The sequence below is a fragment of the Triplophysa dalaica genome, chromosome 13, assembly GCF_015846415.1.
Source record: "Triplophysa dalaica isolate WHDGS20190420 chromosome 13, ASM1584641v1, whole genome shotgun sequence".
NCBI classification, from domain to species: domain Eukaryota; kingdom Metazoa; phylum Chordata; class Actinopteri; order Cypriniformes; family Nemacheilidae; genus Triplophysa; species Triplophysa dalaica.
This window is the reverse complement of record NC_079554.1, coordinates 9,617,801-9,644,194: the sequence shown is the minus strand read 5'-3', so window position 1 is coordinate 9,644,194 and position 26,394 is coordinate 9,617,801. Positions and strand designations below refer to the sequence as shown.

Sequence of the window (26,394 nt, the reverse complement as noted above, 5' to 3'; positions counted from 1 at the left end):
AGCACAGTAGGGATCTAGAAAACAAAGAAGGATTTGTCAGTAACATATTTTAAATTAACATTATGAAATCCGCATCTTCTACAGTACATACAAGCTATGCGCTTATTAACATTTGTGCATTCAATAGAAATCAAAATCATAACACATAAAATATGTACAATAATAATGAATGTTAACATTTATTAATTACCTTTTTATGTCTAATATCTGTTTTAATGTCGACTTGTTTGATGTCACTTTTAACTGTTCAAGTCAATTTAATATAAAATGTAAAACCGCTGTCATCATGTGCCTGTCCTCATATAAGATCAGAGAGTTAAGTCTATGGTAAATTTTCATCTTTTCAAACCAAACTTTTTGGAATTCTATAAGGATTATAAAACTTTTTTAATAAAGATTTTAATGACCTTTAGGGTCTTGTTCGTCTACATTTGGTCTTGGCAGGTTTTTAAAAAACGGAAACTCAGCAGATGGTTAACCTCAGTCTATTAAAAGGATAGTTTACCCAAATTCTAAAATTTTCTTTGTTCTGGTAACATAACGGAAGATATTTTGAAGAATGTCAGTAACTAAAATGATCTCATCCCCCATTAACTGCAGGGGGAAATTTAATACAATGGGAGTCAATGGGGTATGATATCTGTTTGGCTACTGACATTCTTTCAAATATCTTCCTTTGTGTTAAGCATAAAAAAGAAATGTATACAAGTTGGTAACAATCTGAGGGTGAGTAAATGATGACAGAATTTTCATATTTGCGTGAATTATCCCATAAAACTGACTGGTCATCAATTGCATCATTTTGAAACAAGCTCACTCGTGATTTATTGTACTTCACCCTTGTTTGTTATCTTAACAGGCACTTCTCTTTAAAAAGTAAAGAGGTTTTGACTTTTGGTCTTTGGGCTAACCACAATAAGAAGGAAACCACAACTGCGGACACAGTGAGCATGCGCAGCACCATTACTATGGGAATCTTCCCCTGCAATTAATAATATATACAAGTATAAAATGTGCAATTGAATGTCAATGACAGAGAGAAATTCTTATATGCTTTTTTCATATTTTAGTCCTACATTCTTGCCACAATTGGTCAACCTGTCTATGGTAATTCTAGTCTCACCTCATACACTTGGAAATGAATGTGGAAATTATGAAGGGAGTTACATTCAAAGAATCCTGGTCCATATGGTGTGCAAAATAAATGTTCAAGACAATACCAGGCAAATGTACCCTCCAAACAGCATTTCCAGAATTTTGTAACCTGACATTTTAAGATTTGAGAGACCAGTTTATCGATGACAATGTGTTGTGTGTAATTGCAAACATATTTATGTAGTTTACAGAATCTGGCTTTATCTTTGACCTCTACCTTCTCCCATGATGCATTGCTGTGAAGGACAGTCGAGCTTTAATGGTTGTATACTGAAAAGAAGAACAATGATCAAATTTCTTATAAAACATGCTTTAGTAGGCTACACACATTATTACTGGCTAGGACGCATCATGTGCTCCACCTGAATACTAGAAGTCTAACCTAAAAATCAATGCACATATTAGGCTATTCAATTATATCTAAGCCTATATATCTCCGTTTTGTTTATAATGAATTTATAATAACTACATTTGTTAAAAAATAGCATTACAGTATTTATTTATACATTAATTTAGCATCAAGTGCATATCCTCACTCCCAACACAAACATTAAATAAAACCTTAAACACAATCGTTACCGCAGATGTTTTATCATTGACAACAAAAAGACAATAACAACATTCATCCTCCACAATCTGTGGTGAATTGTACACCATAAATTCCCACAAATATTACATAAAAAAGGAAGGAAAGAAAGAAACGCTGTAAAAATCACATTGTGAAACTAAAATCCATCAACAAAGAATATACTGCACAATGTCAGTTTGGTACTATTAACCTCTTTTAAACAATTAACATAAAAAGAAAACAATTAATCTAGGGAGGACTTTAAGATACCGCAGACGTTGTAACATTACTTATTTTTGCATAACCACAGTCACGTGAGTCGATGATCATGTGACTAAAGGTTCACGAGGAGGCGTGGCTATTCGCTTTTCGGATTGTGTTTTTTTTTATTGCGCCCACAAAACCACCTCAGGCTAGTTTCTTTCCACAGATCTACACTTACAATCAAATGATCTCTTACTGACCCAAATCATAATGTTGTATTACAATTTGTCAGGGCATTTAATTTATAAACAACCCCTTGGAGGCAGGGGCGCTATAGAATTTTCAGATAGGTCACTTTGAAATAAGTTTCATGTTTATGATTTAGTGGTCCGTTGTACTACCTCGAACTGACAGGCTCATGATTAAATACTCTAAAAATCGTATTAGTTCATTTAAATGTTACCATACAGCGTTTACACATTAACATTCACATATAAATGTAAATAAATTCAAGTAATTATTAAAGAATTCCAAGTACAACGGCGCTTGCAACATCTCGAATTAACGTTTTTACGCAACGATTCCCCCCTAAATCTGCTGTGAATGGTTTGATCCAGCGGACTGTTGCAATGCAATCCTTCAAGAGAGAGCAGCAGAGATACATATTGAACACATTATAGCAGAGCGGCTTGTTCTGTAGGACTGTAAGGCTTCGCTACGCAACAATGTAAATCAAATATAACACCTTAAATACGAGCACTGCGTCGGTATCTCGGAATGCACGCTGCGAAAAAACATTTTTTTGTTTGTTTTGTCTCCATACTCGTCCGTATGTACCAGTGCAGGCAGAAACGGGGGCTTCGGACAAACGCGGACCACCTTTACGTGGGGTAATCTGAAAGTTAATTGGATCGCGGGCCTTGCGACGACACTTTGCGTTTTGCAGACCTCATCCCCACATTCTTTTACACTGCGGGAGGAAGTGAGAGGACTGGCGACACGGGCTGATAAAATACCGACAATGAACGTGGAATTACCTCCAGTTGCAACATGGCTGCTGCTTAGATGTTTATTGGAAAAGTTCAGCCCCGAACATTAGGAAAGTTTGCGAAAAGGGAACTTTTGTGGCATAATTCATCTCTGATTTGCACCAGGCTGGATACGACCACAACGTAGGAAAGTGAAGATCCTGCGTCAGTCAGCCTGGACCCTGCGTGACACTGAACTAACACCGAGGACTTTCTCTGAATATTCTCGCTTTTAAACTTTTGATCGCACAGTAAGAATGCATTTCTCTATCCCTGAGACGGAGGTCCGGTCCGATGAAAACGGATCTACATATGTGGTGAGTGAGTATAGGTCAGATATGCTGCTAGCTTTTGGAGGTACTTAATCATTACTGCGGGTTCATTTGTACCACTCTCATATGGAGTGTTTGTCTGTAAACGTGAGAAAATACGAGTTTACACTTTATTACACAGAGCATCGTATAACTTTAAACGATGCTTTTATGTCAATGTAAGTTACAAGACGACACTGCACACCACTTCCACTGTTATTGTTTATAGCAGCATTTAGCGGAAGTGTTCCTCAGCAGAGGGAGTTAAACATTTAAACGGGCAAGTTATACATTCAAACTTCATTCCATGTGTCACAACAAAGGACTTAATAATTAAAGAAAATGAACAGTGACAGGTGTTTGTCAAACTGAACGTGAAAGCTGATAAAGTAAAGCGTTGTCATTCGGGATGGTTGTTCAATTGAATTGGATTGAATCCAAGAAGTATTCACTATCTCTCCGCTCTCCTGGCATCCTTCCCTCAGCCATATGCAGTGCAAGGTTGCCATTTCTTTCAGCATAACAGTCATCTTTCAAAGCTGGATAATGGGAAATATCTGGGACATGATGGCTCCTTTTTCTAAACAGCCTTTTCGTAACAGACTTTGGTTTCTAGGGAAGTGTTGAGATCTGTCTGTCTGAATACTTGCGAGGTGTTTGAGTCAGATGAAGCGCAGACGTGCAACCTATGGTGTTGACTCTTAGTCACCAAATATAAATAAGGGCGGAGTGTCTTTTGCGACATGTTTTCTTTTCGATTTATAAAGGCGTGTGGTATCTACTAGAACAGTCGTTGTTTGTTTATTTGTGACTAATTCAGAGAGAATTTCTTCATCAAACTCTATCAGTGAAGATGTAAGTCTTCCAAGGCCACCGAAATAAAACAGTTGGCCAGATGTGCAAGGAAGTCTCATTGTGATTTATTTGTACCAAATAAATCACAATAAGAACAAATGCAAGCCAATTGTTCTGGCTTGCATTTCAGCTTTTGCATTTGTAACTTGACACAATAAGCTTGTTGTTTCAAACCGCATAAATCTCCCCAAGCCTCCTCAAGTTGTTTATAAGTAGAGAATGTGTGATCTGTGTCGGCATTCACTCGTGAATAGAGTTGGTTTGTTTAGACAATCTGACCTCTAAAGCCATGTAGTATTTCGATGTGCTCGGGTCACAAAATATGCACACTTTACAGAGGAGCCTTAAAGTGAGGGGGTTGCAATGTAAATGGCAGACTTCCTGTTACGGAGGAATGGTACAAAGTGTGATGGTTCAGTATAGCATGCTTGTTCTCCCTTTTTTATTTGGTGACAAGTAAGAACATGGCTGTTTTATCCTGCTTTTCAATGTGCTTGTTCTGGCTTTCAGATCTTTGATGACTCACATGTATGAGCTGTCGTAATTGCGTATATTGCTGTCAATAACTGGGTCATGGTTACGAATTCGCATAGGTCTTTTTAATCTCATACAGTTACATGAATGCTTATAAATGGGGTTCATTGAGACCATTCATATGTTTCGCCACAGTAAGACAAAAATAAGTTGTGTTGCACAACCCACTTATGAAGAAATAGTGAAAGAATAAACCACTATGCAGAATTCTCTTCTGTACTTTGGTTTGATTACAAGTTCTAAGAACCCGCAAGAATGCCCTTCAGATTTGGTTTTCTCATTCTAAAGACAGTCTTTCTCTTGGGAGTCACTGTACTCTGAACCCTGTAGACCATCTACTTTTTTGTGTCTAGTTGGTAACATGGATGTTTTCTGTAATTTGCCATGCAGTTGGACTTTGTAAATAATGCTCTCCAATCTTGATGGTTAGTTGTATAAAGCAGTGGTTCTGAAACTAGCTGGCAAGCTGGGGGCCCCCAAAATGGACCCAGAGGGGCCACAGATTTTGTTTTTCAAAAGTGTTATGCAATCAAACATTAGAAAATGAGCCCACAAACCAAAATAATGAATGTTCCAGCATTGTCTAACTGAATATGGTTTTGGTTTAATGAAAATTCTAAGATTATGATTATAAGTCTTTATTTTAGGGGGCGCAAAGTGATCCGCTCTTCACAAAGAGGGCCATTCAATGAAAACATTTGATAAACACTTGAATAAAGAATGCCTCCACAAGTCTAGACCATTACATTTGTACTGCACAAAGCACGTGACTTTCTTGAACAGCTAAGGATGTGTAAAACGATGAGTTGTCAAAACAACAGTAGAAAGTTAGACAATAGACGGGTCCCTTGATTTTAATGTGTCCAAACCAGAAATTATGCCATATCCAAAACACAAAAAGTGTCTGCTCACTTTCTTGTGACAACAAATGGTGGAAAGCAGTCTGTACTTTTTGAAATCTGATGACAGAGCCTTGTTGAATGTATTTATTGGCATGGATGAAAAGATGAAAGAAAGGTCAGAAAATGGCTTTTTGGGGAAAAGAAGACTTGTGAACTGAACACATAATTCAATGTCTTCCAGGATGAATAGATGAAGGGAAGTTGCTTTGTTATTGTGGTAGGACTAATGTGCTTCTGTCCTATTTAAATAAATAATTAACTTAAGACTAATTGTGGTGTTTTTTCTTTCCCAGGCTTACAATATCCACGTCAATGGCGTCTTGCATTGTCGTGTACGTTACAGCCAACTTCTAGGCCTCCATGAACAGGTAAACACCCTTTATGTCAAAAAGCATGGGCTTTATTTTAGAAACTTCTCGTTTTTTATTTCAGTGTAGCAAGTATTCAAGTATTGGTTTAGAAAACAGACACATTAAAAGCCTCATGAGGTACGCAATATTTAAATAAATAGTTTGAATTAGCTGTTAAATCAGTCAATTATTAATCAATTTTTTTTAGCAATTTTGTTCTTTTTTCATTTTATTATTTTATTATTTATTTGTTCATTTTTACAATTTATTTTTATTTGATTTATTATTTTGGTCCCTCAACTATTATTATTTAGGCTTGATTAACATGTATTCATAGTTTTTCAATATTTAGTGGAATAACCATTATTAATATATCATAATTTTTTTACTATTTAGCCCAGCTCTGGTGTTTGCACCTTGCATTGAGCTTATTTACGGTGAATCATTATTAGTGTTTTTTGTATACGTTTCCTGTAACATAAAATGACCTTCTCGTAAGAGGATTCTGCTGAATGAGTCTTCCTAACACTCTCTGACAACCACTAATGTCGTCTTTCCTCATGAATAAGCGAAAACTTCAGTGAACTCGTCATCAAGACCACATTGTGTTGTTTCACAGTTGCTTGGTAACAAGGTGTTCTGGGTCTGGTCAGATCATATGTAATTTGCAAATGATGACATTGAAGTGGTGGGGCATTTAAACCTTAATAATTAGTCTCTGACCTGGAAACTGACCTGGAAAGAATTGTTGTTCATAGTGATTCAGTGTTTTATCTGTTATTTTCAATTCATGTAATGTCCATATAAACATATAGTCATGCGTTGTGCCATTAAACAAGATCAGTAAGCGGGTTTCCATCACTCTGGTTTTATTCTCATTTTGAAGTTTCGCATCAGAAACCAGTGATGGAAGTGCTGAATTTCGAATTAAAAACCCTTAAACGTTTTTACGCTTGCTTCATTTTTGCGAAAAAGGGTATATGCTAATAATGGGAGATGGAACATTTGCTGAATGAATTCCTCCAAAAAGTCACATAACTGCACTTTGAGACGGCATAACCTGACTAACCAGAGTAATGATCTTTTAACACAGCATCAGAAATGTTGTTATGGTCATTCTTAAATGCCTGAGCGAAGTCGTCAAAGTATTTCTGTAATTGCCTCTTAGAACTGTCACGACCCTGTTTCCCAAACAGCAGGCATCCCAAAAGCACTGCGTTTATTGTGTTTCGAAATCGCCTGCTTGCGCAATTATCACTATAAATGAAAATTATTATATTCAGTTGCTTCTATATATTTAGTGACAGTTAAGTAGGAAGTTACAGTTGACTAGTTGGATGGAAAGGTGCTCATTTTTGCGCATTAGCTAAATTCGCAACTTTGGATGGAAACCCGGCTAGTGATGCAGATGGTGCAACAGCACGAGTGATTTTAGCAGATGCTTTGAAATGTTATCAAATTTATTAGCTTGTTGTGCGTGCATGAGAGACCAATAGTCATAATACATAGCAGAGTATTACAGTATGGTCAAGGGCAGTAAGTCGTCTGTTTTTCAGTTTTGTTCTCTTAGCGAGTTTTTGTTTTGAAAATTTGACCTTTTCAGCAAAAAGATAATGGACGTTTTATTGTGTTCTTTCAGATAAAAAAAGAATACGGAAACAACGTGGTGCCGACGTTTCCGCCAAAGAAGATCTTCACCCTCACACCAGCAGAAGTCGATCAGAGGAGAGAACAGTTAGAAAAATACATGCAAGCTGGTGAGAATGCTTTTTAACTGAAAAGGTTATGAGTTGAAAGGTTTATATTTTGGACTACATCCGGGCAAAGCTAAAATGTTTTGAGTTTGTTTAAGTGCTCACAGCTGATACTGGTTAGGGTTAAACACCTCACTTTCACTGGTCTAAGATGATGATGTAATGGGTGGGTGTGTCCTGGGCCCCACCCCGTTTCTTTTTCACATTTAAATGCTACTCTAAAGCATTTACTGGCGAGACAAAATGAGCCTTAATTCCCTATTTCTGGTCCTCTTGAAAGAGGAAAGAGCTTGTTAATATTCCGTCATTCCTGCAAATGCATTCCTAGTTCACCCCAAAATGAAAATTCTTTCATCATTTATTCAACCTCATGTCATTCCAAACCTGCATGCCTTTCTTCTTCCACAGAACACAAAAGAAGATATTTCATAGAATGTTGGTAACCAACCTACATTGGCCCCATTGACTTTCATATATGGACACAAAGCTGAAACATTTCTCAAAAAAATGTTTTGTTTTCTCATATTCAGGTTTTAAACAACATAATGGGGAATAACTGTTGACAGAATTATCATTTCTGGATTAACTATCTCTTAAGAGAATTCATGAAATTGTTTGGACCACCAGTGTTGGTACAGTGGTGAGGAGCTTCCCAAACATTTCTTGTAACAGGTTGAGTTTTACTACACACAAAGGCAAATCAGCGTTTCTGGCAGCACCAAGAGCCGCTCGCTCTAATCTGTCCCAGCATTGGCACTTTTCATCGAACAAGCTAAGCCTTGTTGATCTTATTTGCTCACAGTCTGGGAGTCGCTGTTGGCTTCGACTCCCCCAAGTTACATCACTGAGTAACGCGGTTATGGAAAATTAACCAGTACGAACACACAAGCTGTTCACATTGAATATTTTGTTAGTTTGTGCAAAGTGTCGTTGGTGTTATTCTAGCGGTTGCTTGCCTTGTCCGATAATGGAAGTGAAAATAAACATTGTAGTTCCTGTTTGTGCATTTTTTTCTAAAATTAAATGAAACAGAGAGCTGTAGTGGAATTTTTGAAGATAAGGTTATGTTGTACAAAATTCCCATAAATTGAGTTTGAATATCGATATCGATAGAAAAGACAGCTTTAAGTAAGAACATTTTATAACATCCCTGTTTTATGTTTACTTTGTATGATTTGAGTTCAAGGCATATAGCTTCTGTAGACAGAGCAGACATCATTTAGCAATGTTTTGTCCTAGACTGTCCTTGCTCTCAAGTCGCAACAAGATATCTTAATCATTTCAGTGAACTGTTTTGTTTGCGTGGTTTGTTTTGATTTTCTGGTTTAAAAGAATGATTCACAGACTCTTGACCCACAAGTCTTCCGGGAATTCTTTCAAAGGGTGAAAACTGGAGAAACAGGTGAAAATAACAGAAAAGACGCACTGTATTTTTTCCGACCTCAAATAACAATAAACTAGTTCATATTCGCTTTAATTTTTATTATTTTTATTTTGAAAGCGCAGTTTCTGCCAATATCCTATTGAGTACTTTTGCATACTTTGTTTCTTCGAAGAGCATTTAGTTTGATCACATTTATAAAAGATAGATACAGCTGCATGATTATTTCTGTAAAAATACGACCTAATGGGGGTGTGCGGGGGAGGTACTAAATCACAAGCACACAATTTCACTTTAAGTTTGTGTTGTTTACATTATGCACATACGTGTTGTTTACATTATGCACGTACGTGCCGATTGCATACAAAACACAGACATATCGGTTCATGTCCGTCATCTTTTAGCGCTGGGACCGCTCCATCTAGTAGTTTCATACGATATCGCAAACCAGCGTTATATCCATCGTTTATATAACAACGTCAATGAAATGTTGTGAACAAACAAACATACCTCAACTTCTCTCACTATCGCAATAGTAACGACACAGCACAGCCAACCTCAATGGCAAGCGGGTCTTTCTTACGCTCGTCGGTTGACGCGTGGGCAGACAATTTCTTTCGCCTTCTCTAGGCGTGCTTTTCCGGGAGAATTGTCCAATGAGGGACTAAGAAAAGTTGTTACGTAACAGGTTTTCATGTCAGAAAAAAGCCTGTTTCAAGCACAGAATTACTACGTGTGCATCCAACTTGTTTTTTGACAAGTTGACCATTTTAAGCAGGAGAAGCTGGCACATTTAACATAAAGAAGTCAGAATATCCGAAACAGCGTAAAATCACCCCTTTAAACAATGCAAGAGTAATATGTGTACGTGTATTTAAGAAAAGTTTGAAAAATGTTTTTTTTATGTGATGACCTTGATTTTACATTGCTGTTCGATGACTTTGTCACTCCTGGGGTTATTTCTTGTTCAATGGACTGGACTAAAAATGCTGATTAAATGAAAATTTGGAATGGTCTCTTAATTTTTTAGGCGGCTGTTATACTTTGTATTACTGTCAAGTTGTATTTTTAAGGTGGATTTCTTCAACTTTCTAATAACTGCTGTCTTTTTTTCCTTCATTCCCAACAGTTCGCCAGGACCCTATTTTGGGAGCCAGTGAGATGTTTAACAGCTTCTTAAGAAAAGCTCAACAGGTGAATAATATTTATACTTCATTTTATTTACTGTTAAATTAATAACCTCTGCCTATTTGCTGTAAATATAACAAATTGTTAACACAAACAGTTCTGGAAAGTTAACACATTTAAAAAGCCTCATGACACCATATAACTTCAACTTATGGCTTTTAAAAGGACCCTTTGTAACATTATTTTTCTCCTTTTCACGTTCGAAACATATTTCCTATTGTCCTATAATATAAACAATTACTAACTATTCTAACATCATAATTCTTAATAATGTGAATCTTACTTTAAAATTCTGTCGGGCAATGCTTAGAATTCAAAACATTTAAGAGTGTTTAAAGGAGAACCCAATAAAGATGAACCGAAAAACAATGAGGGAGCAGGTTGAGAAAAACACGACGACCCAATAAAAAAATGAGAGGTTAAAAAAGTAGTTTTGATTTATGCTTGTTGAATGCATTTTTCCCCTTTCCCACATTCCACTAACTCTCTGTAAGGCGAATTTTTCAGCAAGATCCCCCAGGTGCCCTTCATAAAGCATACTGCACGAACAGAATATGAGATTAGACTTAGCCTTGCTTTTTTCATTTTCCAATCTCTGTAAAGATCAGCTGTTGCACTGAGGCCATGCGCCTCAGCGGGAGATGAAACATGCAGGAAAGAAAACAGATGAATCTGCAAAAAGCGAAAGAAAGGACGGTGGAAGAACAGTGAGGCTTATCCATAAATAACAGTCGGCTCTAGTCAGCACTGATGTGTTTTGGGCCTGGTGGCTTTTTTGTTTATCTGTATACCCTGCAAACTCATTCCTGTTTTAAATTCAAAATGTTATTTATGAGCATATTATTTAGGGGACGGGTCTCAATTTGACAAGATTCATTTGTTTACTTAGGGGAGTCTTTTTATTCAGTAAAAAAAAACCATAAAGCTCATATGGAAGCTCCTCATGAATTCACAGGAAATGAAATCACATTGCTTCTTCCCATCCTGCATTTTCAGTTGGCCTGTAAGGCTGTGATTGATGTCACTGGTATTGCGTGTTCATCACATTGTTCACTGACATCAACTGAATCTGCCAGGAAGCAGAAGCAGAAGATGAATTTGTGTTCAGCGCAAAGGTCTTTCCTTAAAGCATTTTAAAGAACAGCACTTTCTTGCTTTGGAACAGGAGACACAGCAGATCCCCACTGAGGAGGTGCAGCTGGAAATCTACCTGTCCAATGGCCAGAAAGTCAAAATCAATATCCTCACATCTGATCAAACCGAAGACGTTCTCGAGGCGAGTGTTGTTTTATGTCCTTTACAAAGAAGTGGTCTGCAGAATATGTTCCCTGTGTTCTCAAGGCCTCTTATAGTTCTTCAACAGTGTCAGGTTTATGTATAAATGTCATTTTGAATATTAATCGACTGTATGGCTGCCTGACTTTTCTTGTAATAGTGAGCTAAAATGAATTAACTCGAAACAGTAGATCACTTGTGTCTTACGAAGTAACATAATGTGTTCAAGGTCGGAAATACATCAAAATTACAGATGTATAGACAATTAATGCATATCATTTATTTTTACATCTGCTCTCTGATCAGAATCACACATTTCAGCCTGTAGCTTAATAGCTATGATGCATTGAGGAGCTCTTGGTTGTATATTACATCTTTCTCATGTGAATCACACAAGCCTGTGTTCCTCAATTTAAATGCACCATGCACCCCTCAGGCATACACAGCACACCGCCACAGGACAATTGCTTTTTTACTGTACTTCACAACCACAGGGCTGGCCTCAAGCGCCCTTTAGCACCTGATGGAAAGTCAAGTGTTCTGCATAAAACTTGGCTCATATTTAATAGAGTAACTCGATCATGAGACGTCCAAGGGTGTAATGTTTAACACTTTGACTGTGAAAAGAATCATATCCAAACCGATTTTTCACCAAGGTTATTATTGTATACTTAAAGTGTAAAAACATTTCTGTTTATTGAAATAAAATAAAACATCGGCCTAAATATTATTTGAAAAATACAAACTTATCTCAGTTATTGCACTATTATGAGTAACAGAAAATACATAAATGCTCAATTAATGTTGTAATAAAGTAATAAAAAAATGGTATCAAAAATTCTTGTGGAAAAATGAAACCACAATTAACAAGCAAACTAAAAATATAGAAATAAAAGCTATCTTAAATATGAATAAAACTACAAAAAAAACACAACTATAATAACGCATACAATGTTCTCGGCAGGCTGTGGCTTCAAATCTGGACCTCCCTGATGAGCTGGTGGGATACTTCAACCTCTTTCTGGTTCAGGAGAGGGGGGATGGGGGCTGCACATGTGAGTATGACCTTTGCCCTTCGACCTTCGTTGACCTTAAACTTTGGTAGAAATCTGTGCAGGCTCCAACTGTAGTGTGGCTCGGGCATGAGTGAACTGTATCCAAAAGTCAACATGCTTTTTCGGTGACTGAATCCAAATGCACTGTTGGCAGCTCAAAAGAGAAGTCTGCTGTGTTCAGGGAAGAAGGCCACCCACTCTTCTCAAAAGTAAACCGAGTTCAAGTGGATGACGCTTCGGTCAAGCTGTTGTTGGCATGATACGGCACTGCTGTAGGCCTTAAAGTTAACTTAGGCAAGTCAGGCATCATTATAACTGCTGCTTATATTTAGAGTTAGCGAATTAAATAAACATAAACATCTAATCATTTTATTTTAATATTAAGTTTTAGTGAGTAGGGCTGTCACAATTATTAAATAATTGTCTCGCCGCAATTATTTGATATAATCGCAATTATTTCAGATAAACACAAAGATTGTAAATCCTTAGCAAACAAAGGTGATCTGCAGCCTTTTTTCATCCACTGTCCTTGATCTGCACTCACAGTTACGTTCAAATGACATTTCTTCATCGTTTGAGTTGCATCAGATTTGTACGTTTTGTGTTTGAGTCTTATTAAAGTGATTCCAGATTTGCTGCATCTACATTGCAAGACATTTTCTTTAAATATCACTCTATAGGGAATCTTACTAGTTATATTTAGTCATTAAGCAAACGCTTTTATCCAAAGCGACTTACAGATGAGCGAAACAATGGAAGCAATTGGAACAACATGAGGACAACAAAGCATCTGTTGTTTACAGAGTTTTCACATTTCGTAATGTATCTATTTTATTCATTTACTTAATTAATTGTAATTAATCGATAATTGCCTTTAAACAGACAATTAATCGCCATAATCGCAATTATTTAAAGCAACACTAGAGAACGTTTGCTTATGGTTCCCCCATGTGGTTGATAAGCACAATTGTCTGTTATCAGTTCCTGAATATTGTCGCTGTATAAGCTTCACCATGGGCAGCGCAATACACGTGAATTTGTTGTTTAAGCAGAAACAGCTGTTACATCATGTCATTCATAATCTGTGCATGTACTAAAGCACTCTTTTGGCTCTCGCGGGGTATACTGGGCTATACTAATAGCTCAAACTAGATTCTGAGATAGCAGCTGGTTGTTAGCTGTTAGCGCATAGCGTGCTAGCTACATAGCTGCTAATGTGCTAACTTTAGCTACATAGCACATTTGCAGTCACCCAAAACACAAAGCATGGAGGTAAATAATATTCGTTATATTTTCTGTAACACACTCGTGACCAGGCATTGTGCTTTTTTGACTAATTTGTGCAATCACTAATTTACACTCAACTCGCTATGGGAATAGTGCCTAGCATAGTAGATGTTAGCTATTGAGACCCAGCAACATTACATTATCTCGAATCTACCTTACGGTTATAAATTGTGAACCAGTTACATCAGTGTGCCAATAAACAACCTGAGCACAGCCTAATAACTAATAAGCTCAAAAGCACAGGAATGTAAGAAAAAGTGTACATATAAGACTCTCCATTAGGTCTTTATCCGTTTTGCAACCTGTTGCCTCTTGCAGTTTGCGCCACCAAGTGCAAGTCAGTCAGATATTGATTCGTGTTCGGGATCATTCCGATCGATCACTCTTTTCATCTTTGTTCTTTTTGCTGGCTCTGCCATAGTTATGGTTTGGAGACTTGGGTTGAACTAGCTTGTTTCATCTTATTGTTAGCTGTTGGATATCTTCAGCCAGGCTACAAGTAAAACGTGAGGTGTCCCTTAAAGCAAGTGATGGGCGGTGCTTGCGTACCTACACGCACACCAAAGTCCGATTTCAGCAGATGGGAGGGCTGCTTAGGTGGCAGCGGCAGTAACGTTTGTCCAGTCTCGAGTTTTCCTACATCTAAAATAATTTTAGAGAGATTAATTTAAGGCCTATAAACTCCATATTGTTGCTTTAATAGACAATTAATCGTCAGCCAAATTTCATCATCGTGACCGCCTTATTAGGTAGAAGCATTCTGTTTCTGCATATATGTGACTTTGAGATCAGATGCACAAAAGATAAAAGCTCCTGCATTATGGTTGCCTAGAGATTGAAAAACAAATAACGCATGAGTAGAAATAGATTTACTGTGTTGCTTTTTCCTTCAGTCTGTTATAAACAATGTTTGTGAAGACTTTGTTGGCAAGAATGAATGCAGGCTGCAGCGATTTTCAAATTGGTTGTCACTGTATTGATTTATTGTGCATTGCCTGAAATGCAGAGATAAGATTACTTGCTCTGTCCTAAATGAAACGGATTGCATATTCACTTTAAGGGCTTGTTTGCTCAAGCTTTGCCGAATTCATATTAAATAATGTTCTATCTTCCAGCAGTTTCTTAAATGACCAGTACTGTGTGCCTACATCTTTTCTCTCCAAACGCCCCCAAGGGACACACAGATGAATTTCTGAAGTCTAGATGATTCCATTTCTTGCACAATACATATCATTAGTTCATTGCATACTGGGTAAATAGATTGCAAAGAAATAGGCAATTTCTTGGTTATTTTGTTCTCATTTTTCACGTCTTTTGTGTTTTACGGAATTGTAAGTCCTTCGGCGAGCAAGAGAGAAGCAGGAAGCAGGATTCTTCTTCTTCAGATACCACAGTGTTGGTTCGGTTCTTGAAACTGGATGGCATCTCTTTTCTGATTTTACACAGATGTTTGGCAGCCTTCACCTCGTTGAGATATATCGCAGTCGTTTTGTTTACAGGATGTTCCATAATCCTTTTTTATACGCATGGTCATTGTTAAACCGCTTTTAAAACAGAAACATTGCACGTCCCTGCAGAATAACATGCTATGTGCCTCCCACTCAGCTGGTTGCCAGATCCTCACCTGAATGCAAAATTCTTGTCAGATATGATGAAAACCAGTCCCCTTAAGATTCCTCCCCAAAAGCCCATCCTGGCGCCCTGTTCATTCTTGGCAGTAATATGCTTTTGACAAAAACACAGAAAAACATAATGGCCTGCAAGCAGTTTTGGGGAGAACAGATGGTGGAGACCAAGAGATCTGTGCCAAAAACATGTTTGACTCGCTGCAGAATAGTCAAAAACAGAAAATACTGCATTACTTTTAAGGTTTTAATGAGGAAACAATGTTGGGCGGGACTTGATTTCATCTCTTGGGAATTGATTGGAAGGTTGGAGATGTTCCCTCCCCCTGGTTGAGACGTATATCATGGAGAGATGGGGTTTGGAAAGGGAGGGTTATATGTTTTTGGTGAGATTATGAGGGAACATAAATGAGCAAAAGACCTGCACGGGTAAATCATTTATAATAAACACTGCAGTATTACATATATAATAAATAGTATAAAATAAGAATTTTTCGTTATTATTTCGACTTATGTTTATGGTAAATAATTATTTTGAAATAGAGCTGTGTCTTGAACTTTGGCGTTTTTATCATACTACTGTTGGCACTATTGTATAACAGTAAGCCATGAGAGGTAGTGTGTTCCACCCTTACAAGTGATTTAGTAAAGACAAACACAGAAACCATAAATCGCCTTTATTTTGTATAAATAAATAAAAAAGTGACCACAATGATTCCTTCCGTTAATACTAATTTACCATCTAGGCTCCAACCATTTTTGAAATATAGAAAAAAGGCTTGCATGTACTTGAATGTGTCAATGCAATTTTTAAGGCATTTTTGGACAAAAAAAATGTTTGACTCCTATACCCTTGATATCATCACTGTGACACATGACTTCTCATGGCTTATTTTCTTTTAAATACACTCCCATCAAATAATATCATTCTTGTCTTAACATGCTGTCTAATGTCAGACTACTGAAATGGTAAGACATAGAGTAGAATGACGAAATTGTGAAGGCATGCGCTATAGATCTGTCTCCTCTTTCACTCTCCTGTTTTTAGTGTTTCTAAAAAGCCTAGTGCCCATTTCAGTTCTAAATCCCTGGCTACCATTTCTCCTTTCCCGAGTCTAGAGAAAACATCTTTTCTAACAGCTGCAGAATTGATTCTCTCCCTCATTCCTTCCTTATGTCCCTCCTTTCACACAAAGTTATAAACATGTTTTTGTGGCCTCTGCGGCTATAGCCAGATGGACTCTTCCCCCATCTCACTTTTTTGTTGTCATTGTTTTACTGTCTGAATGTCCTTGAGTCTGAAGACACGCATACATTTCATCTGTTGTCCCATTCTACTGACAAAATCTTTCTTGCCTCCTGTCGTGCCACAGACGTGAGGAAACTGCAAGAATTTGAGCTCCCCTACGTGTCCGTCACCAGCTTGCACAGTCCTGACTACCGCATCGTCCTCCGCAAAAGGTACAAGACTCAGAGGATATTGCTTGAGAATCAAGCTGAACATTTTGAAATTGCTTTTATATGCAACTGTTGAGTACACCTAAATTTAATACATTTAAGTTATTTGGAGTAAAAGCCAAGTATACTGGAAGTATAGACCGTATAAAATGCCCTGTTTAGGCTTTAAGATTTTAAAATACTAATTTGAATCACTGCAAGCACGTGCCAAGGTATAACTAACAGTTCAAACAGAGGTCCCGAAGACTGTTCTACATGAATGTTTGCTTTAGGAAGAGGCACCCCGCAAGGCTCTGTCTTTGACCCTGTTTAACTTCACTAGAGAGGCACATTTTGACTTCCTGTTGAAGAGATGAGCATAAAAGAACAGATAGTTTCTCATGTGGTTCCATTAAACTGTAACTCACAGTGATTCCAATGTCCATGCAATGCAATATATCATATCCTGGGGATAGTGAGTTTTAGGGCATTGCAGGATTTAGAAATTCATTTTCTAACTCCTATAAATCTGTCACCACAGTGTAAGGGTTTTAATGGCAATACAAACACTATACAATAAATAAATTGATTAAATCTTTATTTGCAGGGAAGGTAACATGCACAGTGTATGAGCGTTGATGTTCCAAGTAGTTTATTAACTGCATCGTTTTCTTAAGATGACCTTTGGATTTCAGAGTTAACTGTATGGGAATCAATTTTGGAGAATTATTTAATAATAATATTACTAGAATGAACACAGAAACAAAACTTTGAAGTGGAATCTAGATTTGAAAAAGTATATAACAAACGTATAAAGTTATGTGAGCACATTAGTAGATTTTAGTGGTTTAGCAGCTATAACATTTATCATGTTTATCTCAAACAAGTTCATTGTATACTTTTGAAAAAGGTCACAGAATGGTGGTATTTAGTTTTTCCTCTCTAGAGAAACCACAGGCCTCTTGACCTACTTTCCAGAAGAGTACAGACAACCTTCAGCCAAATCCCACCTGTTCACTCGATCAGTAATGGGGATATAAATCTGACTGCACTGATTGTATGCTTGCAGAGGAAAGACATGGGAAGGAAGTATAGGACAAAAACACATTAGCAACTACATAGAACTATGCTTAAAACCTTGCGGAACAGTTTAGCAGCGTCGTTACAACTCTAGCATCACCCAGGACATCCTGGCCTAGTGAAACAATAATAAAACTTATCTGTATAGGAATGGAAAAGCCTGCAAATGTGATTTTGTTCATTTAGCATTGATACGCTAGCATAGCAGTTGTGGTTGTCTTAGTAAGACGTTTTTATATAAAAGGAGAGGACCCTGTTTTCAAACTATTGGCAATCCATCATCATCTTGTTTCTCAAAGCATATTTGTATCGATTGTGTGATTATTCACCAAACATCCATTAGAAAACAGATGTGATCACAAAAGTTGAAATGAAATTGTGGATGTTATTTACTTAACTATCATTACTGTCTCTCTTCAGCTACTGGGACACAGCATATGACAGTGATGTCATGGACAACCGTGTGGGACTGAACTTGTTGTATGCTCAGGTAACATATTTGAAATGACATTATGTGGTTTCTTACATTTAACACTTGTCACTGAGGTGTTGTCAGCTGTGAAAAATAATGTGGCTGCTGTTCTTCACATGCTATCATCTGGGTATTTATAAAACTGATGGTCTTTGTTTGAAGGTGTAATACGTAACCTTTTTGGTTAAAATAAACAAAATGATGTTGTTCAAACCAGACTCAACACCACTTCACAATGTTAAGCTTATAATGATTTATAATTTGAGCTGTTGGGTATGATTTCGTTGTAAATGTTGTGTCAAAGATGGCAATATAGAGGCAAAGGTTATGTACTGTAGCTTTAGTGTTTTCTTTCTAGACCACAATTAACACAAAGCATAACTGCGAAAATGATTTTCAAACCGGTTTCCTAAACACCGGCCTCATCTTCCATTGCTACAACAAACGATTGTTTGGCATAAATTCAAGCCATAGTTCAAGCGAATGTCACTGTGCCGGAGAGGTCACAGAATGCTCAAACACAAAGCAATAAATAGTTCGATCAACTATTAAATTACTTATTGCTGTCTTTGAATATAAAGCTGGAATATTCAAGAAAATATGGAAATCCTGTTAAATACACAGTAGGCTCAGTGCGAGAGAAACAAGAAACTTCTTTCATCACTATCTGTTTCTACTCAGACGGTGTCTGACATCGAGCGGGGATGGATCCTGGTGAACAAAGATCAACACAGACAGCTGAAATCCCTGCAGGAGAAGGGCTCAAAGAAGGAGGTACGTCTGAGCTCCACTAGGCTGTGTTATTTCATCCTCCATATGCCTGTGAACTGAAAGAGATTAAAGTCTGGCCTGAGACGTGAATGTATGCTGGTTGCGATGCTTCAGTATTACTGTCATTTGTGTCTGTTAGATACAGTAAACGTCTTTTTAACTTGCTGTGTCTTTCTTCAACAGTTCATCAGATTGGCTCAGACGCTTAAGTACTACGGCTACATCAAGTTTGATCCTTGCATCACAGATTTTCCAGAGAAGGGCTGTCACGTCATAGTCGGGGCCGGCAACAACGAACTCAACTTTCATGTCAAACTGCCCAACGAGCAGATGAAAGAGGGCAGCTTCAAAGTCACACGCATGAGATGTTGGCGGGTCACGTCATCTGTAAGTCGTGAACAGTTACAACTGATAAATCTCATATTTTAATGGTTTGGTTCAACCATTAAAGTAAATTTATTTGCAAATATGCTTTGTTTACATCACATTTTGCCACTACAGTATATATTAATGGGATACTTCACCCAAAATAAAAGTTGACAGCTCGAAGGTGAGTAAATGATGGGTGAAGTATCGCTTTAAGGATCCAGACAAAAACTCCCCTTTGGGTCTTTGCTAAGAATCTTGCTATGACTGTCCCTTCAGGCATGTCTGGGTTGATTCTATTTCTGTGCTGATAATGGGAAGTTCATTTGAAACATGAGCAAAAAGCTACTTACAATAGCACTGCTCTCATTCTCCGTCTCATTACTCATTGAGTGACAGATTCCTGCCTTACTTGCCATCACAGCTTTCTACAATCATTAGTGTTTTAAAAGAATATAATAGTAACTGCTGTATGTGCCAAAGCAAGAACCGTTACCCCATTCCAATTTTTCCTCATGGCAGATTGACAACAAATTCTGCACTCAAACTAACCGAATCCAAATGATTTCTCAGGGGGATGTGGTAACACTGCATATTTTCAGTCCAGTCCAATGCAAACAGCTGTGTGTGTGTGAGCTTGTTGCCCCCACTCAGCTCCACAGTGGTCTTGGTCTCTCCCCTAAAATAACCTACATGTGTTTCTGGCGGTGGTCTCCGGAGAGTGCAGCCCTGACACTTGGTCCATCATGGCCGTAGATTCTCTAATGAAACCGACAATGTTTCCTTTGTATGTGTAAAGAACAGGCCATAAGGTGTCTGTTTTGTGTCGATTCTAATGAGACTTTTAGCGTGTAGGGCTTGAGGTGTGGCGTGAGAGAATTGACATTTTGAGAGAGTCTAATGATTAGTAATTGAGGTTTGATGGTAATTGCTAAGCAGAGGAGTTTAGAAATGGTGCATGTAATTGCCTCTGCATAAATAACAATGATTATCGCGATGGCGTTTGTAATAATTACCTGTTGTGATCCTGCAGCAGGTGCCTGTGGCGAACGGTACCGCGAACCCGAGCAGTTCTACCAAATGTGATGTGAAACTAGAGCTGGCCTTCGAGTACTTGATGAGCAAAGACCGTCTGCAGTGGGTCACCATCACCAGTCAACAGGTTAGTACTGTTTCATGGGCCAACACACAATGTCATCTTGACAGATTGGATTCCAAAGCAAGTAAGAATGTTAAAATATGAAAAAATTATAATATTTGTTTAAGCCGTGTCACAACGATCGATTAGTTGATCATTATTATTGAATCAACTAATCTTATTGAATGTCGATCAATTCATTTAGTAAGATTGTATAAAAAACTGCAAAATTGCATAAGTCAGGTTTGTTTTTCCTCATAAGTAATTTTAAATAATCATATATGCCATCAAATACATATACATTTAGGATCTTGTAAAACATTCTTGAACTTTTAAATGGTAATGTACATCATGTACAGATGCCGATGTATATGTGGGCTTGATACTGTGGAGCTCACACATGCTTTTTGTGGTATTAATTATTAATCTATTACTTGGGGCTGTCAAACAGTTATTGCAATTAATCGCATCTAGAAAGTTTGTGTTTGTGTAATATATGTCTGTGTACTGTGCTTATTAATTGTATACATGTATACATATGAAGAGCTCTTTTCCAAAACGCTATAAATCCATTTTAATAGTGGATTTCATGAAAATGACTTTTTTTTACCTAGACCTATACATTTTGTTAATATTCAATTTATCCTGTTAAAATGGTCTGTTAGCTCAGTCTGAACATGTTAAACAATGATTGTTAAATGAAACAACAATATTGTCGATTATTATTTTTTTTCAAGACGCTACAAATCCATCCTTTTTTCTATCCTTTTTAAAAACAAACAAACAAGAGAACATGACACATATGACATCAGGGACTCATGCTATAAATTAATATAAATCAAATAAATGCAAATGCATGAAATAAATAACAGCCACATAAAATAAATAGTAACAAACTAAATATGAAATTGAGAATATTTTATTTTATTTTACTGTTTCAATATTTTCCACCACATACAACAAATAATTTTTGAAATAACACATACAAATAGCACAAACGAGCGAATTCTGATTGGTCGAGAGGACATATCGTATTTAGGCTAAAAACAGGTTCGGGATTTATAGCGTTTTGGAAAGAAACTGCATCTTGCAGTACATAAAATATTGCAATTTGGCATGAAACATTGATGGAGCAGTGAATAGGTTTAGTACACAGCAAAATGGCATTACAAACTCATTCTTTTTAAATTTGGCACTTAATGCGTTTTGGAAAAGAGCTCTTCCTATTTAGAAAATATTTACTTGTATTTATTTATATTTACCAATAATTTAATTGGTATACTGTATAAATGTTTATATTTTTCTTCAATAAGTGCATGTATGTTTTTTCAAGTACAAATTTTATATCCAAAGTATACAGACATTTAATATGTAAACACAAACTTTAATTATGGATCACAATTAATTGTTTGACAGCCCTACTATTAATTGATCAATCATTTGAATCATAATCGAATAATCGTGTTCTTAAATATGGCAGCCCTTAAGGCTTACAGCATTTCTTTGATTTATTTTCTTGCCAACATTGTAAACCATGTAAAACCTCCAGGTTTTATGACGAACGTGAAGCGATGACACAACACATCAACAAATTTGTACTAAACAACAAAGCTGTTTGTAGAAAGGAATGTTTAAATCTTGTGGGAAATTGAAGTTTACCATGATCTGCATTGGCTCAAAATTATTAATACATTATTAAACACTAGGACAAATATTTTATATGCATTTGTAAATCTGTACCAAACTTAAAAAATATCAAATGCACAGCTTTCCACACACCGCAAATGCAGCAAGACCTACATGTGTTAAATTGTAATATGTGACACCAAAAACCAATCTTATTGGTCAATTTTTCGAAATCAATATTTTTAAATCTTTTGAAAGCTGAATAATTAAGCTTTCTGTTGATGTATGGGTTGGTAGGATATGATGATATCCAGCAGAGATATAACTGTTTAAATATCTGGAATCTGAGGGTGCAAAAGAATCAAAATATTGAGAAAATTGTCTTTAAAGTTGTTAATAAATGGCACTGATACTGGTCATCCACTCACAAAAATAAAGTTTTTATACATTTAAGGTAGGAAATTTACGAAGTATCTTCATGGAACATGATCTTTACTTCTTATCCTAATGATTTTTGGCATAAAAGAAAAATCTATAATTTTGGACCATACAATGTATTTTTGGCTTTAACTAAAAATGTTCCCGTGCTACTTAAGACTGGTTTTGTGATCCAGGGTCACATTTATGCATTTTGTCCCCTCTGTCCATTCAACTAAGAGATCTTTTGGTTTTCATAGGCTATCATGATGAGCATCTGTCTTCAGTCTATGGTCGATGAGCTTATGGTAAAAAAATCTGGCGGGAGCATTAAAAAGGTAAGTCTTCCTCTGTTTGGCATCCTTAAAGTACATGTCGGACACCTTTGAAAGTGTTTCAGCGTGTGTTTGTATCATGCAAGAATGAGTATATTATTCCTGATAGTCAGCCATGTGAGAAAAGCGGTCTGAATCGGTTTATTTTCTCTCTTGTGTGGTATGAAGACTTCTGAAAATCTATATTGCTTGAGTATCAAAGGACCGCACTGGTGCATAGCTCACATTTTTAGAGTTTTCTCATGAGCTTGAATATTTTGCACGTTGGTGAAGGTTTCGTGTTTCCAGCAGATGCAGAAGAAACGACTGAACGGAACTGTCCATCGATCCGACAGTCAGCAGGCTGTAAAATCTCCTCCATTACTAGTGAGCATGACGTTTATGCAGAACAGACGGATTTTGTTTATAGATAAGATGTGCTTTAGTTAATACACTATGCTAATTTCCGTTTTTCAGGATTCTCCTGATCCCAGTCGTGAACAAGTGGTCAAACTCTCGGTGAGTGATGTCATCAGTTTCACTTCCTTTGTAAATTAATTTACAGTGTTAAGGAGTTCAAAACTGTTTGGTTTACTCTGAACTCTTGTTTTGTTTAGACCAAGCTGTCATCTGTTTCCCTGAGAGGACTCAGTTCTTCCAACTCCGCGAACGACATCAGTGGCAATGATTTCCATGGAAACTACGCCTTTGAAGGAATCGGGGACGATGACCTGTGATGGAGCCGCCCTCATAGACTGAAGGAAGGAGCGCACATAAAATTAGTTTCTTTGAGCCGAGTTTAGTTTAAAGCCCAGATCTGCAGTGTTGTAACTTTTCCCTTCGTAAAAAAATGTGTAATTAGGGACAATGTCAAAGTTCACAAAGCTGCCTCAGGGCAAGTTATTACATTCATAAGAGACACAACATATAGGCAAATGATGGAAAAAGGCTCTATTGAATCACACTTCCTTAAAAGAGACGTAAAACTGTGCTTTTCCTCTTATCTTGTCATCGGGCAGGCATGAAATTAAATTCCACCACCTCATTTTTAGTGTAGGTGTGTCCAGCAAATTGTATATTTTCCTTTTCAAATCTATTAAGAAGTTTATTTAATAGAGATGTGGTTTGCTTCGTACCGTGCAATGTGCCAACGTTTGCCAAAAGGGTCATTACAACCCGTTACAATGTAGTTCTCTGCGGCTTCCTGTTTGTTCGGGGGACGTCATGGAACCATCCACTCGACCCGATGCCTGTTGCTTATTCATTGTGGCATCAGTGCTTATTCAAGATGAGAACGCAAATTTAGAATGAGAGGCCTTATGCTGATTCAGCCTCCTTCCAGATCAAAATCAGCTTCTCAAAATGAAAATAAATGTAGCGCCGGACACAAGTGGGCTGAAAGCTGTGTCCTGAATCTTGCTTGTTTGTTCTCTTCGGTAGGCCCGCTGCACTAGCTGAACCCGTGTATTTGCACAGTATTAAGAAAGGCTGAATTGCTCGGATATTTATTGAGAAATTGTGGAAAACATCCTGGAACATTCGCAAAAGGTTTGGAGGCGTGTCATTTGATTTTTGTGTTCGTCCGTGTTGTTATTCAAACCAGCATACAAGGTTCTCATAAATGCCAAAATTATAGCTCACTTAAGCATTTTGCACAAAAATAAATAAATTCATGGTTATGTCACTTTTATAAATGTACTTGCAGTTTAAAAAAGTATTCTGAATATTTACTAATCTGTATTATCTTTAGTATATTACAAACAAGTACATTTGATCAAATATAAACGAAGTTGTATTAAATGATTAGAAACTAACATTTATCGTTGTTTACAGAATTGTAGAAAATTGACGAGCAGTGTTTACAAATTCCACATATAAATTTCATTGATCATCATAATACACTTTATATATTTTATTTAGTAAAACATCATTCCATTCTTTTTCTTTTACATTTTGTATTGTATTAAATACATTGTGGCAATCATCTCAGAGGACTGCGATAACATGGTGCTTGGAAAATGGCTGCATCACATTTATGCTGGGGATTTGACTGCATTGATAGTCGTGTTGAATGAAATTTCCATTTCCTCCATTCTGCAGATGTGTACATTCCTCCAGTGTGCACATTGTGTTTAATTCAAAGATTTCTCTCCTGCTGATCTGTTAAAAAGGTCGGCAGATTTATTTTTGAACTAATGGCTGTAATTTGCGATTTCAAGTTACAAGCATCATGGTATAAAAGGAAAATGGTATACTGTCTGTATTCTTAAACGTGTACATCTCTCATAAAGCTCATCAGTATGATTTACTTCTGTTTTTAATCCTCAGTCACGGTAAATAAAAGAATGGAAATTGCAGCCTTCTGGGTTTCAATAAATTTAGGTGCCAAACATTATAACACCTTTGTGGTTTCTGTACCTTTGGTTTGAATACCACTCATTCGATACACTATTCACTATTGTTGTAGGTTGTGTTGTTAATTATTCATGAGAGTTCATGGTGCATTAATTAATATTAACAGTTGAACTGTTTGATAAAAAAAATGTATTGGTAAATGCTGAAATTATCATGTAGTTAGATTAAGAAATGCTGTAGAAGTTTTGTTTATTAACTAACTAATGTTAACAAATATAGCATGATTTTAAAGTGTCACCATTTACTCATTCTTGATTAGATTAGATTCAACTTTATTCTCATTACACATATACAAGTACAGTGTAACGAAATGTAGTTTAGGTCTAACCAGAAGTGCAACTAGCAAGAATAAATACAGAATACAATATTAGGAAAAATACTATACAATAGGCATGTTCTATGAAAATATGACAGTCGGTATGAACTATGAACAATATATACAGAAGGCTATATACTGTGAACATTAATGTACAGGTGGTTATGAACAGATAACAATTTAGACTATACAATATATTGAATTATAGTAACCAAATCAAAACTACATTAATGTGTTGTGAATTTTTAGTAACTTAATATATAATTAGGGCTGAGTAATCACATCCGGAATAAAAGTTTAAGTTACATAAGACATGTTTATGTACTGTGCATATTATGTATTTATAAACATACACATACAAATATATGGATATATTTAAGAAAAATTAAAAATAGTAAATGTTTATATATTATTAGTAAATATAAATAAATACATCTAAATATTTCCTAAATACGGGTATGTTGTTGAGTTTATAAATACAAAATTAATGTACGCATAGTACACAGACATGAGGTTTATTCTGAGTGTGAATGTTTGACAGCCCTAAAAATTATAATTGTTAAATTTCAT

The 26,394-nt window shown here is 36.6% G+C and overlaps 1 protein-coding gene across 2 annotated transcripts; it reads left to right on the top strand.

Annotated features, from left to right (window-relative positions):
- The first annotated feature begins 2,564 nt into the window (after nucleotides 1-2,564).
- snx17 (sorting nexin 17) lies at nucleotides 2,565-25,450 on the top strand. 2 transcript variants are annotated; one of them, XM_056764239.1, is made up of 15 exons: nucleotides 2,565-3,272; nucleotides 5,851-5,925; nucleotides 7,547-7,664; nucleotides 10,172-10,236; nucleotides 11,396-11,506; nucleotides 12,470-12,560; nucleotides 16,846-16,933; nucleotides 18,410-18,479; nucleotides 19,143-19,235; nucleotides 19,416-19,619; nucleotides 20,632-20,760; nucleotides 23,040-23,117; nucleotides 23,406-23,480; nucleotides 23,571-23,612; nucleotides 23,711-25,450. In XM_056764239.1, the coding sequence occupies exons 1-15, from the start codon at nucleotides 3,213-3,215 to the stop codon at nucleotides 23,828-23,830; spliced, it is 1,419 nt and encodes a 472-aa protein (XP_056620217.1). In that variant the 5' UTR covers nucleotides 2,565-3,212; the 3' UTR covers nucleotides 23,831-25,450. The 2 variants fall into 2 exon arrangements, with proteins under 2 accessions (XP_056620217.1, XP_056620216.1); XM_056764238.1 differs by having other exon boundaries at nucleotides 23,403-23,480.
- The last annotated feature ends 944 nt before the right edge of the window (nucleotides 25,451-26,394 follow it).

Coding starts and splice junctions, on each gene's coding strand:
- snx17 (XM_056764238.1), top strand. CDS start 3,213: ATGCATTTCTCTATCCCTGAGACGGAGGTCCGGTCCGATGAAAACGGA. Junction 11,507..12,469: donor AAACCGAAGACGTTCTCGAG/GCGAGTGTTGTT, acceptor TGTTCTCGGCAG/GCTGTGGCTTCAAATCTGGA. Junction 23,613..23,710: donor AACAAGTGGTCAAACTCTCG/GTGAGTGATGTC, acceptor TGTTTTGTTTAG/ACCAAGCTGTCATCTGTTTC.